This window comes from Haliotis rubra, unplaced genomic scaffold (assembly GCF_003918875.1).
Source record: "Haliotis rubra isolate DU_JTF1 unplaced genomic scaffold, ASM391887v1 Scf638, whole genome shotgun sequence".
Lineage (NCBI taxonomy): Eukaryota > Metazoa > Mollusca > Gastropoda > Lepetellida > Haliotidae > Haliotis > Haliotis rubra.
In genome coordinates, this window is record NW_025767344.1 from 312,047 (window position 1) to 327,990 (window position 15,944).

The 15,944-nt window shown below is 39.5% G+C and overlaps 1 protein-coding gene across 1 annotated transcript in view; it reads right to left on the reverse strand.

The window, feature by feature from the left end:
• Nucleotides 1-15,944, reverse strand: part of LOC124256738 (polypyrimidine tract-binding protein 1-like) — a 130,813-nt gene that overhangs the window by 110,522 nt on the left and 4,347 nt on the right. The window contains 1 exon segment of the mRNA XM_046690701.1: nt 5,423-5,447. Coding sequence (XP_046546657.1) covers nt 5,423-5,447 — 25 coding nt within the window.

Below are 15,944 nucleotides of genomic sequence, written 5' to 3' on the forward strand. Positions count from 1 at the left end.
TGTCTGTCGGCACTTCTGAGAGAAAAAAGGATTCTCAAAAATGCTCACACTTGAAATTAAAACTCCTTGGTTTTCTTCCAGCAAACATCTATTTATTTCTACAGGAATGACATTTACAATCCATTTAACAATATCCTCTAATGATCCTTCTCTTGAAATAATACACAGCTCCAAATAAATCATGGTTTGCAAAGGAAATTAACTTCTCAAACTGTAAGCTGATCTGCTATCACGTAGAAAACGTGAAGTTTTGTCTTCATTAAGCTGGTCAAGGAATTGCAATTAGTTCTTTCATATGAAGATCACAACACAGTGTGAATGCAAATACACTGCCCTATCTCTGGTTACTTTAGCCCATATCACAATGATTTATAGTCATTATAAAGTTCATTTCATCAATTCTTACAAGCATCTGTGCAATTTTGCATCATGTGGAATTAGTTTCTGAACATTAAAGTGAACTATCTCCTCTGGTTCAGTAACACATCCTGACAATATTTTGCTTTTCGCTGATATCAAGGACACAATGTTTCAACTAACAACTCAAGTAATGTTTTTATTAAAAACTAATGAACAGTGGTCCATAAATCAATCTTTCAGTTTACACATTCTATGCCATGAATGAGTTTGGCATATCTTCACCGAGGTCAGTATTTCAGTTCTGTGTCCGAGTACTGTGGACGAAGACAAGTGTTTCCTGGTCTGTGTCCGAGTACTGTGGACGAAGACAAGTCTTTCCTGGTCTGTGTCCGAGTACTGTGGGATCTAAGACAAGTCTTTCCTGGTCTGTGTCCGAAAGTACTGTGGACCGAAGACAAGTCTTTCCTGGTCTGTGTCCGAGTACTGTGGACGAAGACAAGTCTTTCCTGGTCTGTGTCCGAGTACTGTGGACGAAGACAAGTCTTTCCTGGTCTGTGTCCGAGTACTGTGGACGAAGACAAGTGTTTCCTGGTCTGTGTCCGAGTACTGTGGACGAAGACAAGTCTTTCCTGGTCAGGGCATGGATTGTCTTTTCACATAGAAAATGGAGGAAACAACTGTCGACACAAAGGCACTTTTTCTCTGTGTGTGAAGAGTCCTGCTCTCCCAGGTCTCTTGATGTCAACTCTCATGTGGCTCTTTGAAGCGCAGTACAATTAGAGCACAATAACAAGAAATAACACAAAGGCAGGTAAGCTTGTTTCTTTAATGCCACTCATCCACTGCCAGTCCCCGAATCCCAATGGTCTCAGTTCAAATATCAGTCTTCCAACACAGACAGGTTCATTCAAAGAGTATCAGTATCATCCCATTCTTGCTGTCAATCATATGATCAGCCAATTTCAATATATACACATAAATAAACGTAACTCCACGCCTGATCAATCAATGCTTTCTTTAACAATAATACAGTATATCCTGCCAACTGTCGTGAGTGAGTTGGGGTTTACGCCGCTTTTAGCAATATTCCAGCAATATCACGGCAGGGGACACCAGAAATGTGCTTCACACATTGTACCATTGTGGGGAATCGAACCCGGGTCTTTGGCGTGACGAGCGAACGCCTTAGCCACTAGGCTACTAAACAGCCCCCTTGCCAACTGAAACTCTATTCCCAATAATATACAGTGACTTCATGGGTCCAACAGTGTCTTTAATAATACTATGGGCATAAATTTATACTCCATGTATCTCAAACCAACACATCCTAATACACTTTATATTCCACAGGAATGTGTCTCTAGACCTTATTATTAATTACATACTGTGATAAACAGGCATTATTGTGGCATATTTATAAGGAATAAATAAATATTATGCAAGATGTTTCCAAATGTTATTTTCTGTTCCGAAAATATTACACATACATTACAAAAACACACAGGTGTAATAATCTCATGACTCATTTGTAAAATAATCCCTTTCAGACACATTATTCTTCACTGTAACAACATTTCAAAAATGCTCGCCATATTTGATACAGCACCTAAACGACATGCAGTATGTACATAAGCAGCTTCATCAGCACAACACTATCTAATCCCTCATGGAATCTTCTACTTTGAGCAAGTCTTGGAGTAAGAAATCATCCACATGGATGTCCAGAGGTCACCTGGGGTATTGATAACAATATTATTGGATTGTTTTATTGCACTGCTAACCCTAACCAGCATGTGATAAAGCTTCATAACGCTGACTGACCTAACACAATGTTCCCTGTATACTGTCGCTACTGTTGTCCTACCCCTCGTCCCTAGATGTGCGCAGTTTACCTTGTACTTTGATAGATAACTAACCCACTAGAGAGGAATAATCAAAAAGCAGGCATATTGATCACATACCAGAACAAACAAACTGGGTTTCAGAGAAACATACATTAAATTGATTTACACAGTTAGAGTGCAGGAAGTTTATAGCTGATTGCAGATATTACCAAGATATGCTCAAATAATTACCTTTCATCGAGACTTCATCTTAACATAAACAAAGAAAGTTGTTGAATGGGCTGAAAGACGGTCTCCCTTTGATAATGATTTGTTCAACCAAGCAATATTTAATAAAGGGCGTGGCTGGCAGAGGCACTCTGGGGATTATAGAAGGGAGTGGAATAAAAACATATATAATAACCATATGGAAAGACATCAACAGAACATGGGGAAATCAAACGCTTGAAGACGTAAAAATAAGCAACAGCATGCCAAATTATCGTGTTTAATAGCTTTAGCAAATTACACCGATATCCAATATGACAAGCATGAATTGTGTATGTGGCATTTCCTGGTGGCGGGCATGAAGCTTCTCCTCATTACTAATTACCAGGTGCTTGTTACTCATCAAAACACATCAGCACTGTGTGTCATCCTCTGCCGGGGTTTTCCGCTGCACTCAATGTGTTATCACACCACAACACATAGCAGCAACCATCCTTTATTCGTCCGGGTGCAACCACGTGGCAAAACATAGCAACAACCATCCTTTATTTGTCTGGGTGGAAACCATGTGGCAAAATATTGCAGCAACCATCCTTTATTCTCAGCTATACAAACACACAGATTGTATACTGTACAGGGAGTTGAGAATGAACATACTGCTTGTCACAACCAGTGAGATTGATAAAAGAATTGATATTGAAACCAAACAAGGGGAGATAATAATGTGTAATTCCACAATTTTGCATAGAGGAAAGGATTGTAATTTGTTTCAACAACAGTCCACTTATTTGCCAGAAACTGACAAAGACATATTGATGAGTTGGTTGATTTATGCTTACACAGAGATAGAACACTCTGTAAACTAGAGTGAGAAACAAATATTTTGGGTGCATCTACACAGGTATCAAACAGCGGTTTTGTGTCATGCAGAGATTCCCAGGTATACTGGACAGGGGCAACAAATGTAACACTGTCTACTGCCATATTAATCCACATCACTTGGGATTTCAATTACATTATTAATTACTATTGCAGAATGTAACAACATAGATCTACATGTTGTATGTTTTATGTAGGCTGGGATTTTAGCTCTTAGGGAGTGAGTGAGGTTTTACACTGCTTTTAGCAATATTCCAGCAATATTAGGGCTTCACAAAGAAGGGCTTCACACATTGTATCCTTTTGCTAATCGAACTTAGGTCTTTGTTGTTACGATTGAACACTAGGCTACCCCACCGTCTTGTCATCAGGAGAATGGAAAATCAATAATGACTTCATGCTTCAACAAATAAATGATTGGATATTCCTTCACATCAGAAAATTACAAGATTTGGGAGTTCATTTAAGACACCATTATTATAATATTCCTACCCAATATTGGAAAAGCCACCTTTTTCAAACTCTTTATATACTGTCTTCATCTGTTATTCACATAAATACTATCTAACGAAAACTTTGTCCAATATTAGGATTCCGTACAACTCTCGGCATCATGTTCCCTCATGTAACTCAGTACGCCAGTACTCATATTGCTGCAAGGAGTGAAATTACTTAAATTAATTTGGAAGATGCCTAGCAAATGGCTAATAAAGTATATCCATTCTTTAGAGATGGGACTCATTGGCTGAGACACTGACACACACAAAGAAGAATATGCAGGGGAAACCCAAACATGGTCGACAAACTACAAAACCAAAGGTAACATTATTCGCTTTCATCTTTCTGACAAGATGAGGGCAATGTCTCCCATTTGATTTACAGTATTACAATCATGAAGGAAGCAATCATTATCATTTCTATAATGCTCATTGGTGGATCCAAGGGGGGAGTTCAAGGGGTTCGAATCCCTCCCTTTTGAAAATGACTAAAGACCACATTGAAATTAATGTTTTGCATTGGTGAAGCCCAATTGAAAATTCCTGGATCGGCCTTTGATGCTGATTGATAATTTTTAGAAAATCGCATCAGAAAGCAAGATTTTCTGAATATAAAGTAATTTATGTATGAACAATGAGGATTTAGGGGACGTTTTGGATAGTCAATGTCCTACAAGTTTAACCAATGGGAAGTCACTACATAAACAAGTGTGGAGGACCTGCAGACATACCTCACTTTTGTAATCATCTTGGTTGTGAGTGTAGGTGTCAACAGTGGACATGAAGTTGATCTCCAGCATGAATAACATGAACTGCCATGGAGTGATGAAAGAAACTTCTAGCGCAACTGGTGTACTCCATATCAGAAAGTCAGTTTTGCATTCACTACTCAACTATAAACGTACTGTCTACAGTCTCCAAATGGTGAAAGTGTTCATCCACAAGGTAACAAGTCCTGTTCTCGGACTACCATTCATTTGTAAACTTAGAAACCCTGCATAATTCTACCAAATGACAACATCAGCTGGTTGTTTTCCTCTGGTTGTGGAAAGGGTTTTGTCCGTTATTCAGGCAGCAACTGCCCCAATAGCACTGATATACTGGTTCTCTGTCTCGCTTGCAAGAACCCACACAGACATTGGGATACATAGGATAAAAATATTTCTGTATCAATCACATTCTAGGGCACTTTATTACAGGACCCATTACAACTTCTCTCAGGTAAACTGATCAAAACCAGACACAAACAAGAGTCATAAATCTTGCTTAACACAAAACATCATAAAAAAATAAATCTTACCTGTTCAGTGTTGAGATATGTAACGTTATAAGTGATAACATGAATGTTCTTTCCGACCACATGGATTGAACATACTTCTTTGTCGACAAAGTGTGTTATAACATTAAATAATAAGTTGGACAAGATCAATTCATAAAAGTAGCCATTCTCTATTTTTCACACACCAGTGAGTTCTTTTAATGAATGTCTTATTAGTTTATTAATACTTTCAGAGCAAGAATGAGAGGCATCAGCAACAAGTGAATGGATGGAAGATGAAGTTTGAAAATAATCTGAACATGAGTAGGGTGTAAACAAGGTTGGGAAGAGTTGATGCAAGATGGTTAGGTACATACCTTAGTGCCAGATGCTAGATAGTCCCTGAAAAAGATGAGAAGAGGTGAAGGTCAGATAAGGTCAAGGTCGGGAGAGATGCAAGACAAAAGTCAAGAAACAGTTTCAAATCAGGCTTGTGGCAACTAATCATTCAGAGATGAAAACACTTGGGGCCTAATCCTAACACACTTTCAAGTCACAGTATCATGTAACATACTATTGTAACATTTGAGTAATAGTTTGCCAGGAATACATATTTAATTAATGGTTCGTATGGGGATTGTTTCTTTCTCAAGTTTACAACTGCACATGTGGTTAAACTTTGTGCTGTCACCTTAGAATCCTGACTGACTGACTGACTGAGTTTGGTTTTACGCCGCTTTTAGCAATATTCCAGCAACATCACAGCGGGGGACACCAGAAATGGGCTTCACACAATGTACCCATGTGGGGATTCGAACCCGGGTCTTCGGCGTGACGAGCCAATGCTTTAACCACTAGGCTACCCCACCGCCCCCCCTTAGAATCCTGAATATGTGTGAAAAATGACACGTAATGGTTTGGGTGGAAGGAGGAAGGAAGACAGTTTAACTACACTTGCTCAGCGAATGATGTTCAGCCCTATTGGTGTAGCATATGTCAGTAAATATTCCAAAATTGTTATTATTTAATTCCCAAATTCATCTTAATATAGTATGGCTTTAACAATATGCCCACAATAGCATGGCAGGGGATACCATAAATGGCCTTCACAGGTTGTACTCATGGGAAATCAAACCCAGGTTTTCAGTGTACAAAAGAAGACCAGGGAAATGGAAGAGGCATTATTGTTTTGAATGATTCTTTAAAATACTACAAAAATTAACTGACATTAACTTTTCGGATAAAACATTTTTGAAATTTTTCCCAATTTGTGAGTCAAGAGCATTTGGCATCAGATAAATCCTTCTCCATTTAAAACTATTTTTGTGAGAATAGTATGAATCCAGTAAGGACAAATAAAACAGACCCCATATTGTCAATGTTGCCACAAACTTATTTGAAGACAGTTTGAACATGGAAGCAGCTGACCACAGTAGCAGGGTATACACTGGAAGAGACAAGTATAGCGAGTCGTGTTGCAGTGGTCAGAATCCAACAGTCAACAGAGGAAGCAGGCAACACTAGCAGACTGAGGAACAACCACAGCCAAGATCAGCTTCTGTCATGGCAAGTGAACAATATAGCCATGATCCTGTGCTTCTGGCCACATGACCACAACCCACAATGTCTGTTAGAATTCATCAACAACATAGCAATTCATGGTGGAGAAATCATACTCAGGGTTTATGCCTCAGACATGGTCAGTCTGAGACAAAAAATATGCATTTATTAAATTCACAGTTTGAAGCTGTTTTTTATGACTGGTACAGTCAGGTGAGTGGAAACACATGTATCAGAAACACAAATAATTGTATGTCCAGCCCACTGTGAAGACAGCCCCCAGTTGCAGATGGATACCATTGCACTGGCTGCAATAGTTACCTGGTACCAAGTGTAAATACTGCTGGTAGAAAACAAGCTCTGGATCCAAAGACCAGACAATCCCATGCAATGCACCGTCACAAATACGTTCAGCAAATATAACCACAAACATGTTAGTACTTTCTAAGGCTAACAATCTTGGAATAACCCTCAGTGGTCTTTCCACAAATGTTTCAGAATACCCCCCCAAGTCAGTCATTATGTCACATCAGAGCCACCACGAATGTTAGCGAATATGCACTTGATCACAATGGTCCCCTCATTAATATTCAGGTATAAGCACCATGTCACATTGGAGCCCCCATGAATGTTTGCGAATAAACACTTGATCTCAATGCTCCCCTCATTAATGTTCGGGAAAAAGCAATGTGTCACCTGAAAATATAGATATCGATGCACAAGGTTTGATGCCGAAACACCCATTATCCCAACCAGTTTGCGAAATAACCACTGGCCTGCAAGCCCGTAGCTAGTAAAAATCCAGTCGGGCTAGTAAGTCTCCACAGTCTCTGGCTCGACTGGCTAGTGTATTTTCATGGGGTCATTTTGTAAATATGTCACTCTCCGACTTGTTAAGTTATACACTTTTAAATCATGCAAGATTATGGCCTGATAAAATGTTCATCATGTCAGCAGCTAAATGATGAAAGCCGCGTCTTCATTCAAATTTCGGGCTAGTGAATTGTTTTGTGGGCTAGTAACTTTCAGGCATAGCCAGCCTGAATGGCTAGCAAAATTTGGAAACTATTTCGCACACTGATCCCAACCAGAGCTGTGTCTGGGAGTGAAACCAGATCCTGATATCAAGCTAAGGGAGACAAGCATGTTGAGGCATGGTAGATCATCATCACTGGTGAGGTGAGGTGAAATTGGGTTTAACATCGTGCTTGAGAATATTTCGCTCATATGACGACGCATGCGTGTGTATGTGTAGGTGCTGCTGCTTGTACTAGCCCAGACTGAAGCTGGTTTTATAGTGCTAGCCCACTGAGATACCATGCCGCAGTGAAGCATGAATACCCCACTCAGACACATTATACTGACTCCGAGCCGACCAGTCCTTGATGTACCCATTAATGCCGAGCACCAGGCAGGGACCAACAAGTACCATATTTTAACGTCTTTTGGTATGACGCGGTCTATCCCTGATTAAGACTGAATTGTCATATAGAAAAGTTCCATAACATACTGACACAATTCCTACACAGCAATAGTCTTCTCCATTGTCAACCATGTCCTTATATCTGAATACACTGAGCATGGTATATAATAGATCTTCAACGGGACACAAAGCGTAAACTAAGTTCGATAAAAGAGTTGTGAGATTGGAATTAATAGATTCTACCTTTAATAATCAACAAATGAACTTATCTAATATTGTCTTCTACAAAAGTGCAATTGGATTAAATGGCTGATAAAATTTCATGATTTATCTATAATGCTGCCTATTCTGGATAGTTTAAGTTGCCTGACAGTCAACATTACTGTCGATACAAGAAGCACTACACAATACAAGATGATACATAGCATGCTAACACACGCAGAATGACAGGTGAAAACCTTCCTTGACAGTTCTTGACTTTTAGTCCACCAGGGAGGTGCCAGTCATCGTAACCTACCACATAACACTGCTGTCTATTCATGAGCCTACATACTTTAGATCAATGCAAGTCGCCTTAACACAGTAACCCGATCAGTGCATCTCGACTCAGTCAGTCATAGTCACTTTACCCATGAGTCATTTCATTTTCATTTCAATACAGCTGCTTTCAACACCTTGCACGCTCTTCATAAATACATTTGATTGACATTAATGTTAGGAACATAGGAATATATGTCGTACTGCAGTGTGCAGTCAAGGTGACAGGCGTTACGACAACATATACAACACTCTGCACTAATCCTCCAGGCACAGTGGCGTCAATCTCTGTGGTTATTATATAACAGCCTATGCGGGTTAATGAGGGTACAGAAAAAGAACTATGAATCATATCACATGGCAATTTATTAATTGTCATTACAATTAGTTTATGCTTGATATACTATTAAGCAGAAGTTTAAAAACACCAAAGCTTTGATGAGAGGTATGACAGATTCAGCAATGTAATACGAGTGAGTGAGTATGATTTCACGCTGCTTTTAGCAATATTCCAGCAATATCACGGCAGGGGACACCTAAATGGGCTTCACACATCGTACCCTTGTGGGGAATTGAACCCGAGTCTTCAGCATGATGGGCCAACACTTTAACCACTAGGCTACCCCACTGCCCCCAACATAAAATGAAACAATCAGGGTCTTCAACTTCTTTTGTGTAGAACATATGAAAAATATTAAATATTAAAGCTTTGATCATTTACTGTGACAAATACTTGTCTTTTTAAGAATCATTTCAATCAAATGAAAACAATTACAGCCATTGTGCATCTGCAAACATCACATAAGTTTTTGAGAGAAAAAATATTCAAAGTTTAAAAATACAATATAAGATAGTCTTAACTGATACTGAATATAACACACTCCAGGATACATGAGGATGTAACAAGAGTTTCTTAATCAGGACATGGATATGATTGTCAGTTGCCATGGTAATAACATAAGATGGCCAGAGACATCTCACACTACAGTCTGTGTGCCCCCAGCGTGGCAGTTAGATTGCTTTAACTTTCTCAATGACTGTGTTTAATGGAGGAATGGGTTGACCATGCAGCCTCAATAACTGCATTTAAATACACATTGTGAATTCAAGAAAACTCAGATGGCAAACATTCGGACTGGCTAACATACCTTGTGAAACTTTCCATATTTGTTCCCCTGACATACACAACTACCTAGTAGATTCCCGTGTCTGGGGCTGATCTGAAAACATGGCGAACAAAGGCTCTGAAACAATGTCTACAAGTGCAGAAAGAAGTATGTGTAACAGTACCAGTAGCTTCCCATGAAACTAACCTCTCCGTTCACATGATCAGAACGCAGACAGAAAAATTTAATCCCTCTGTCTCTGCTATATTGTAGAAACCTAGCAGATTGGAACACTGAATCTGTTGAGCAGCCAAGAAGCCATCTCTGTCAGTCCACCCCACTGAAAAGAAATGTCTTTATCTCAACATACAATATCCCAATATAGATGGATTATCTCCCCTTTTCTGTCATGGGTCACCAAATACACTACTTTATGAAGCTACTCTCGTGTCCAACCTTCCAACTGCCACTTATTGTCACGCCATCACAAATAGTTATAGTTATAGTTACAAATGGCTAGAAATGAATTACTTTAACTCACAAGCAAGGACAAAGCAAGTAACAGTAAAAAGTATTACGCGCAAACCCTGAGAGACGGCGTCAAAGTTACTATATTCTATAAACATGAAAAGATTATTTATTTACAAACTTCTGTCATGTTCCAACATCACTGACAATCATGATGACTTCCTAATGTGCTAAGTTTACCTTTTAATTTACATTTCAAAGGGTGTCTTAAATGAGTGTATGATTCCTTCAGTAGTTAAGGGCTTGTGAATTGAGCATACACAGATAGAGTAACAACCAGCCGTTGAACTACTCTTTGTTGTATACACAGAGCCATGTGTAACGCATGTATCATCATCACTGGAGCAAACAACAAACTGACATAACACATGGAGAAAGAAGGCTCAAACAATCCCTGGAAAAATATTTGATAATTCAGAACACAATCGCACGCAAAAACAAGCACCTGCCAACGAGCTGAAGGCAATCTAGATAATGGGAAAGTTTTTCAATACTATCATTGTTCAGGCTTTTAGATACTTCACGTTGACTTCTACCTATGAGTCATACATACTTTATTCCTTGAATGGTACAACTGTTCTATTGATACATTAGTCCAAGTACAGGAACACACAATGTATCTGACACTGTGGGTACACAATAAGAGTTTCACGCACTATCAACATGGCCCCAGATGAGACACTTCGGTCACAGATATGAAATCAACAAACCCGTGTTACAAACTGATGGGGTTTAAGGTATTTAACATCAGGATTTTGACTGGGACTGTTATCTCAATATATATTTATACCAGTCGGTGGTCGAAAGTAAGCGTGACAGTTTAGGGGTGAGTAAATATTGCTCTGACCTCCTCCATCAGCAATCTTACAGCTAAAGCCACATAAAGCTGGAGAATAGCTGATACAGCATAAAGAAAGATTTACTAGCTCATAAACTGTCTTGCTCAGAAGATTTCGAACACTAGTTGCCATAAGATTTACTTGTGAAATCACGATTAACTTAACAATATATTTCAAGTGACAAGTATTGAATGGCGGGATGAGCTTTTTAAACAAGTATATATATGTTTCAGCTTCTCGTGAAGATAGATTTGCCTGTTCTCAACAATCACTCAAACATGTGGCCAATATAACATCCCTCTGAAACTTCGAAATGCTGACAAAGAATCCGCCTGGAATCAAATGTTGTTTGAAATTTGTTCATGGCTTCTACATGGAAATTAATATCAAACTATCCATGACAACATTCTGCTTCAACATTGATTCCTCTACAAACATGACAGGGAAATGGCACACAGAGCTCGTGTTGTCCACTCTTAGCTCTGTGGCAGGCTGTGCATGAGCGTTATAATTTGTGTGGTTTTGAAAGGTTGACTGCCAATCTAATGTATTACTGACCACTAGCTGTGTTGTATGCTCTTTTAGTAAGTGATCATTCAATGCAAAAGGTAGCTGTTGTCAGATTATTGTTGGAATGAAGTGGAAAGATGAGTGAGTGAGTGAGTTTAGTTTTACGCTACACTCAGCAATATTCCAGCTAATATGGCAGCGGTCTGTAACTAATCGAGTCTGGACCAGACAATTCAGTAATCTACAGCATGAGAATCGATCTACGCAATTGGGATATGATGACATGTGTCAACCAAGTCAGCGAGCCTGACCACCTGATCCTGTTAGTGGCTTTGGTCACAACCCTGACAGTATCAACAGTGTGCTGGCAATTGAAGGATCACCAACATGGTCTTAAAAGACAGCAGATCCTGCTCATACAGGTATGCGATCCCCCTACAAGATGCACTCTGAATTCAAAATAGACATGCACTAACAGTGATCTCAGCATCTCATCAAATATTTTCTTCAGAAATATACGTACTCCCAATGGTCACTAACATGCCACTGTTTAACATGGCTGCAGGAGTGGGCGTGTCCCACAACCACCCAGCCTGCCAGCCAGCCTTCCTTCCTGTCCCTGCCACATCCTCAAGGTCAGACAGAGGCAGTTCATTTCAAAGACACAAACTCGCAGGAAGAAACCCCTTGTACTGTTCCTGCAGCTTCATTAATGACGCTAACAGTCCGTTTTCATGTACTAAGCTGTATTTTACACTTATTGCCATGAAATATTAATTAGCTTGGCAGACTTTAACATCTAACACAAAAAACATACCTGTTAAATTTTCCTTATAAATGTAATAAAAAGGAGCAGCGAGACTTTTTTAATTTTAAGAAAAGCCACACTCAGTAATCCAGACTTGCCAGATTTGCTCGGACCCTCGATTGCTAGAGCTGCCAGACTTGCTTGGTACCTAGACTTGCCAAATACTGCAGGCAAGGACTTAATAGGACTGTGGTGTTTATCTTTGTTTTGGGTCTGTTTCAAGTTGGGTATACACTGATTGCTGAGAGTTGAATCCAACCAGCAGAATTCTTAATATTAATTGATTCACTTCAATGTATTTGTCACAACTGTTGTTGAAGTCAACATGGTTTCAACTATTTCTGATGCATGACATCAACCACCTAATTGTCTGTTTATCATAGATTCTACTCCTCAGCCAGTGAGAGATCCCATTTGAAAGAGGTCAGCCAAAATTTATAGACATCTCAAATGCTGTTGAATACTTGGGGATGAATCATTTCTGTGGTGTTGTAACAGATCTTAGCATTCAGAAACTCATTAACTAAGTCCAAAACCATCTCAACACAGTATGTTGATGTGTTTGGTATTTAGATGACTTGTAAAACATCGAAAGATTCTTTTGTCAAACTGGTCACGTGTGGGGAAGAGAGTTTTATGCATGTCAACTTCTTTATTACGAGGAACACAACATTTCGGAGTATATCTTCTAAATACAATTTAAAGACCTGATCACGTGTGTTTATGATTAGTTCAGAAAATCCAGCTTCCGTGAACATTTCTCTTCCATGAAGTTTTATTTGCTCTTTGATGCAGCAGTCCACAACATTCTTTCCTGATCAAGCAAGGCCATGAGAGAAGTTTGAATGACCACTCGTGGGGTATGTGAGCTGATTACAGAGTCTTGGCCAAACAAACCAGTAGCTTATATTATCACCCATGCTGAAACTCATCACTTAATGACGACATATAATTAGTCACAAGAACACTATGAATACAGGCGGCTGGGAAGGGAAAGGGGAAGGGGGAAGGGAAAGGGGAAAGGAGAAAGGGTCACATCAACCCTGGAGTCCCCTCGGTCGAATTCTCATGTATGCTGTCAACTATTATATTAAAGCACCTACCGACAGTGAGTGAGTGTAAAAACATAAGGCTATCCAATATCCCAGCTAAGCAGCAATTTGTCTATCATCAAAGTATAGAAACAACAAATATAGTAATGAGTTGTTCAACTAGCAAAAGCTTCTAACCTCTTTCATAACCACCAGATAATAGTCAGTGGTCCAATACATCTTACTTCCAAATATCACCTTTCCATAAGGACTGCAATGTTCGGGATCAATACTCCAGGACCATTCTAATCTTTGATGAGCAAAGCAAGTCTTCAGATTACATTTTTTTCGACTGACAAAGCCTATTGCTGGGAACAACCACTTTCAGAAATGTAAGTGCTGGACAACTGGCAAGTAACCAGCAGTAAGGCTGTCTACCTTTTCCCATTTCTTGTTGTGAATTTTCAATTCAGTGTAAATTAACGAAACATTTTTTTACCTCAATCCCCCTACCATTCCTGTGGAAATTCATGCCCTGATATGATGAAAAAATACTCTTTCCCTTGCAACAGACTTAGCATGATCTATTTTCATCCCCACTATTTTTAATAGTTATTTGATCTGTGTCATGAATTTACTTAATTACCACAAGGAAGTGTTCTAAAAAAATTCTTAAGTGTTAAAAACTCCTTCCTACCTACCTACCCTAAATTTTAAAGAGGTATAATCGGAACCACATTTTTTTTATTTGGCCTAAATACAAACTGCCATGAAAAGTATCCCTATTGTCCATGAGGCTCTACCATCCCTGCTGACATGTAGACTGTTAATTCCACAACCTACCCATGAATTACTGAGCAGTCAATACATCAATGCTCCCCGTGGATGGGGAAATGTCAAAACTTCACTTCCCCTCAGTAATATCAGAATGCTTTCTCAAAGAACCTGGTATATGACGATGTGATCTTCTGGAAACAGTCCATGGCGCTCTGACAGGACCTGACAAGGCCAACAAACTGTCTACAGTGGTCATTACATGTAAAGGACGACAATCTGTGCATGGTGTTCTACCATTACATGTAAAGGCCAACAAACTGTGCACAGTGGACATTACATGTAAAGGACGACAATCTGTGCATGGTGTTCTACCATTACATGTAAAGGACAACAATCTGTGCATGGTGTTCTATCATTACATGTAAAGGCCAACAAACTGTGCACAGTGGTCATTACATGTAAAGGACGACAATCTGTGCATGGTGTTCTACCAGTACATGTAAAGGACAACAATCTGTGCATGGTGGTCTACCTTACATGTAAAGGACGACAATCTGTGCATGGTGTTCTACCATTACATGTAAAGGACGACAATCTGTGCATGGTGTTCTACCATTACATGTAAAGGACAATAATCTGTGCATGGTGTTCTACCATTACATGTAAAGGACGACAATCTGTGCATGGTGTTCTACCATTACATGTAAAGGACGACAATCTGTGCATGGTGTTCTACCATTACATGTAAAGGATGACAATCTGTGCATGGTGTTCTACTGGAACATGTAAAGGACAACAATCTGTGCATGGTGTTCTACCATTACATGTAAAGGATGACAATCTGTGCATGGTGTTCTACCATTACATGTAAAGGACAACAATCTGTGCATGGTGTTCTACTGGAACATGTAAAGGACCAACAATCTGTGCATGGTGTTCTGACATGTCTGGGACATGACAATCAGTGCATGGTGTTCTGGTGGATACATATCCAGGCAGGTATCCTACATGGAACACACCTGTTATCCAGAGGATTACATCCATGGAACACACCTGTTTGGGGTACTATGAATACAACGGACAGAGGATTACATCCTTGCCATGCAGGTTCCTCATTCAAGTGCTTGATAACTTCAAAGACGGATCAAAGTTGTAGAAACCAAAACTAAAATCAATCCTCGTCACTTATGAAAACAATTCACTTTCTCCACCTCAGCTTTAAATCTACCTAGACCTTGTTTAGGTTTAGAGGCACTGCTGACCAAGACAAGTACGGAAGGCATCATCTATTCAGGTAATTTTCTGTCCGTGCCTCCAGCTTGTGACTGACTGTGGAGAAGACACAATCACTTTCACATGCTGCTGCAAACAGGCATGGCATCCAGGGTACTCAGGCTCAAAGCATTCAAAGTACTAAAGCTATTTGCTAAATCAGAGAAACTGTCACGGTTTGTGGGCCAGCTTTAGCAAACACAGCTTCTGTTGATTGTTTCTAATATGCCTGACAATAAGACTTTTACTTTAAACCATTTCAAGTGAGGCTGGTTACTTGCTTTTGATGTCAACCACTAACATGTTACTTTGAGGATTGTCTGGTCCAGAATCAATTAGAATCCAGACCACCGTCATATAGCTGCAAAATTGGAGAGTGGGGCGTTAAACAACAAACAAACAGCATTCACCGCAATAATGAATCTGGATTTGATTCCTTGATTACAGGGTCAAGGACCATGCCAAAGATAGTGTTGACAAATTCCATATAGGTCAATGCAGAAACTGA